The sequence below is a fragment of the Muscardinus avellanarius genome (genome assembly GCF_963383645.1).
Source record: "Muscardinus avellanarius genome assembly, chromosome: 1".
Taxonomy (NCBI): Eukaryota; Metazoa; Chordata; class Mammalia; order Rodentia; family Gliridae; genus Muscardinus; species Muscardinus avellanarius.
The window spans coordinates 67,082,370-67,087,338 of NC_137786.1; the positions used below are offsets into that span (position 1 = coordinate 67,082,370).

The 4,969-nt window shown below is 45.8% G+C and overlaps 1 protein-coding gene across 1 annotated transcript; it reads left to right on the forward strand.

The window, feature by feature from the left end:
- Positions 1–311: 311 nt before the first annotated feature.
- Positions 312–1,244, forward strand: SPZ1 (spermatogenic leucine zipper 1; the record flags this gene model as incomplete). Its single annotated transcript, XM_080706179.1, has 1 exon — positions 312–1,244. The coding sequence occupies one exon, from the start codon at positions 312–314 to the stop codon at positions 1,242–1,244; it is 933 nt and encodes a 310-aa protein (XP_080562305.1).
- Positions 1,245–4,969: the final 3,725 nt, after the last annotated feature.

The following is a 4,969-nucleotide window of genomic DNA, read 5'->3' on the forward strand; positions in this document are numbered from 1 at the left end:
ACCTAAAGATCATCTCCCCAGTTTCAGTCCTTGATTCTGCCTCGAACCTCTCTCCACCCATTCACACAGAGGACTGTCACCTGCCCTTCCTGGGTTCTCTGAGGCTTCCTGCTTTCCTGGCTCTGATGGCCAGCTATGATAGCTCAGCTGGGAATCCCACCCCCTCCCAAACCCTTCGCCCTCCTCTTAACCCTCAGGACCCTGGAATTACCATTGCTTTATTTGAAATCGGATCACTTCCCCTCTTCTGCTGGGGCCCCCTCCGTTCCCTAAAGAATAAGGGCCATAAAGTAACAGGATCACAGAAGGCCATGCAAAAGTCTGTCAAGCTCTTAAGGGAACTTAAAGATATTCTTAAAAGTGTAACGGGCTTTGAAGAGATGATCCCAGAAGCAAAAGAATGTTTTAAGGAAATCATTATTTCTGCGGATGTGTCAGAACTTAAAGAAAAAACCAGAGGACATGGCAAAGTAAATAAAACGCTATTGAGAAACCTGGTCTTTAGTTTAGACCCAGAGAAAGAACAGAACGTAAAAAAGCAGGAGATGATAGTGGAAAGCCAGAACCCGAGGGACAGGCCACAAGCTTCTGCCAGGGATTTGGCAGCTTGTTTGGAAGAAACAGGAGCCCTGGGTGAAACGCCACTGAGCCAGGAAAAAGAAGAGTGTGACCCGCTGCACGTGGAAGAAGAAACCAGCAAACTCAGGGACAACATGGAACAGCTGCTGCAGGAGGTGGAGCACTGGAGCGAGCAGCACAGCGAGCTTAGCGAGCTCCTCAGACTCTACCAGGAGTCTCAGAAACACGGCAGAGAGCTGCAGGAGCAGAGCCCAGCCGACCTGAGCCAGCCCAGCACCCCCAAGATGGCTAAGCAGGAGCTGGAAGAACAGGTGCGGAAGCTGAACCACGACACGTACTCGTTGCACCTGATCGCGGCCCTGCTGGAGAATGAGTGCCAGATCCTAGAGCGGAGGGTGGAGATCTTCAGGGAGCTCCATCAGCACCAGGAGGGAACGCCCATCAGCAAGCCGGCCAAGAAAAACCAGAAGCCCTGGGAAGCTCAGAGAGCCGAAAGTACTAGGCTGGGCCTACAAGACCTGGAGGGCACGTTCCCGAGGAAAACCAGAGTCTCTAGAAGCCTGGATGTTTGTCTTAGTAAGAAAGCTCGGAAAAACCGGTTCAATACACGAGTGGCAAGAAGAGTTTTTGTGGGAAGAAAGAGGCCAGCCAGCAGCAAGAGATAGATACCCGACGCAGAAAAAGGCACGGACCCCATCCACTTCAGGCATAGCTGTTGATCATCAAACCTAGGTTCTATCTCTGGTTCAACCTAGAAAGGTCTATAGAATAAGAGGATTGGCACCTATTAGTTACATAAGCGTGACCTTTAGTGACCCATGTGTTCATAGCTTTTTACCTTTGCCATCTGCAAAGGTTTTTATGGCTATAGGTAATGATCCTATCACACTTTAACCAAGAAAGAGAAGTTACTGGTCCAATTAAATAAAGATCTAAATAAAGACCAGAATAAAAAGGAAAGCTTTTTACTTATTTATTTATTTAGTCATTATCTGTGGGAGGGGAAGTTCTAGGGGGAAAGCATTGTGATTTGGGAGGGGTGTACTAGGGATTGAATTCAGGGCATTCTACCTCTGAGCTATACTCCCAGCCTTTCTTTCTTTCTTTCTTTCTTTCTTTCTTTCTTTCTTTCTTTCTTTCTTTCTGTGGTCCTGGGGGTGGAACATAGAGGCTTCCTACCTCCAGGCTATACTCCCAGACCTATTTTATACTTTATTTGGAAACAGGGTCTCACTAAGTTGCTGAGAGCCTCACTCAGTAGCTGAGGCTGACTTTGAACCTGTGCGATCCTCCTGTCTCAGCCTCGCAAGAGCAGGGATTACAAGCGTGCGCCACCACACCTGGCTGCCCTAGCCCTTTTTTCTATTTCTTTGTGTTTTCTTTTCTTTTCCTTTCCTTTTCTTTCTTTTCTTTTTTTCTTTGAATCAGGGGCTCACTTAACTACTAAGTCTGGCCTCAGACCTGCAATCTTCCTGTCTCAGCCTCCCAAGCACTGGGATTATAGGAGTGTGACACCACGCCCGGTTTAATTTCTTTCTAAATTTATGTTTCCATTGAAATATTCATACTCTAAAGTATGGGAGACAGTGGAGTTAGAAATAACTAAAAAAGAAAAACAAAAATATGTAGAAAGAAGAAAAAATACTGACAAGTCACCCGTAAACATGTCTCTTCCTCCCTGTAGCTCCACTTTTCCTATGATCCTCCCTCCTCAGCTACTGAACGGTGGTCACACTAGACAGCAGAGGCCGGGGGAAAGGCCTCTCTGTTGGTTTAGAATGGACGTATTTCTAGATTTATTTTTTCTGAAGAAGTTCCTCTCATCTCTCCAGGTGGGAGCAATGGAGTTACCAGGGGAAAAAGCGATGTCTCCCACCAAGGATCAGAAATAGCAGATGCATTTCCCCTTAGTCCTCTCACTAAGTAAACTAAACGTCCTGGATATTCTATAGAAAACACACATAAGACCCCGAGGGGTGGGAAGAAGGAGGTGGCGTGGCCAGAGACCTCAAGACTCAGGCAACGGCATGGTATGGAGTTCCTGGGTTTTCTTTTCTTTTTTCTTTTTTTTCTTTTTTAAAAAATATTTTATTTATTTATTTACTTATTTATTTGGTGGGACTGGGGTTCCTGGAAACCCTTCTACCTCTGGGCTACACTCCCAAACCTATTTTATGTTTTTATTTGGAAACAGGGTCTCTTAAACCAATGCGGCTGGCTTCGAACCTGCGCAATCCTCCTCTCTCCGCCTCCCAAGCATGGGGATTACAAGTGTGTGCCACCACGCCCGGCCTCTTTTTTTTTCTTTTTGTGGGGTACTGGGGATAGAAGCCAGAGCATTCTGCCTCTGAGCCACATCCCCAGCCTTATTTTATTTTATTTTTTATTCTGAAACAGGGTCTCACTGAGTTGCAAAGGACCTCACTAAGTAGCTGAGGCTGTCCGCAAACCAGATCCTCCTGCCTCAGCCTCCCAAATTCTGGGATTACAAGCTTTCACCACCACGCCTGGCTTAGTCTTTTGTTTTTGAAACAGGATCTCACTAAATTGTAGAAGTCCTCACTAAATTGCTGAGGCTGGCTACGAACCTATGATCTCCTGTCTCAGCCTCCCAAGTACTGGGATTACAAGCCTGTGCCACCACTCCCGGCTGTTCTGGGGGTTTCTATTTGCTTCATTGATTCTGAGCTGGGTGCTGGAGCAGCTCATCACCTGCAAATACTAATACACGTAGACAGAAAAAAGAAAAAGAAAAGCCCCCATGAAGCCTGCTTTCTCTTGTCAAAAGAAGAGGAAAGGGACAGTCTGGCAAGTCTTTTGACAAAAACTGCCCTCATTCTGCTAAATTGCATGAAAAAGACATCTCACTCCCACTCCTCCTCCCCGCCACCAGTGAATACAGATTGCAGAGCCTAGACTGCCAGCCTGGCCTGATGATCCTGGGCACTCCTCCCCTGCTCTCCCGGAAGTCCCACCCTCCACCCAATGGTGGCAGGGCACGCTTCCCTGTCTTCCTCCTCCCCCAGTGGAGACCACCTGGTAGCCTAGATTTCTACCCCTTCTCCCTGCTGGCACAGCATCAGGCATAAGCAAACAGAAGATCTAATAAGGTCTAGGGTCTCATAATGCCCACAATGTCCAGGATCCAATAGAAAGAAATCACTTATCAAGAACCTGGAAAAATCTCAGCCTGAATCAGAAAAATCAACTGACAGATGCCAACAATGTAATTCCATATATATTGGAATTACATGACAAGGGTTTTAAAGCAATCCTTATGAAAAGGCTTCAACAAGCAGTTACAAATACTTGAATAATGAAATAAAACATAAAGGAGACATAAATGGACATTTTGGAACTGAAACATATAATATAAACTCACTGGATGTGCCCATGAGTAGCATGTTGATGTCAGAGGAATGATTCCAGGAACTTGAAGACCAAGCCATAGAAATATGTGTTCTGAGAAAATAGGATGGCAAGGCTCAGAGTCTGGGTGACTAAAGATCTAACACTGGTGTCCCCGAGTGTCGAGAAGAAAAGGGACAGAGTGTGGGCTGAAACAGACTCCAATAGTGGAGTGGCTGAACATTTCCTGAATTTAGTGAAAAGCAAAAGCCTACAGATTCAAGAAGCTTGCCACACATGGGGGGCGGGGGAGAAGAAACACGTTAGTATATGCTCAAAAGACTTCAAGATATTTAAATCAAGTTGTTTTGTTTTTGTTTTTGTTTTTTGTCCTGGGGATTGAACTCTGGAGAATTCTGCTTCTGAGCTACATCCCAGCCTTATTTTATTTTTTATTTTGAAACAGATTCTGCTGAATTGTTGAGGGGCTTGCTAAGCTGCTGAGGATGCCTCAAAGCTGGGTGATTCTCCTGTCTCAGCCTCCCAGGTACTGGGATTCCAGGCATGCCCACCAGGCCCGGCTCAAGATCAAATTTCTGAAACCTCAAGACAATGGAAAAAGCAGCTGGCGGAGAAAGATTCCTTAGCTACCAGAAACAAAGATCCAATTTCTCGTCAGAACCACAAAGGTGAGCCGGGCGTGGTGGCACATGCTTGTAATCCCAGCGTTTGGGAGGCTGAGACCTGAGGATCACGGTTCACAGACAGCCTCTGCTACTTAGTGAGGCTTTCCGCAAATCAGTGTGACCCTGTTTCAAAATAAAGAATAAAAAATTGGGTAGGGGGTGTAGGTCAAATGTCCCTGGGTTCCATCCCCAGAACTGAAAAAAAAAAAAAAAAAACCCACAAAGGCCAGGGAAAGTGAATATTTTTTTTTCAAGAATTGAACAAAAAGAAGTGTTAACTCAGAATTGTTTCACCCAGTGAAAATATCCCTCAGGAATGAGGGTGAGACCGAGGTGGGGAAGCTCAAAGACTCTGG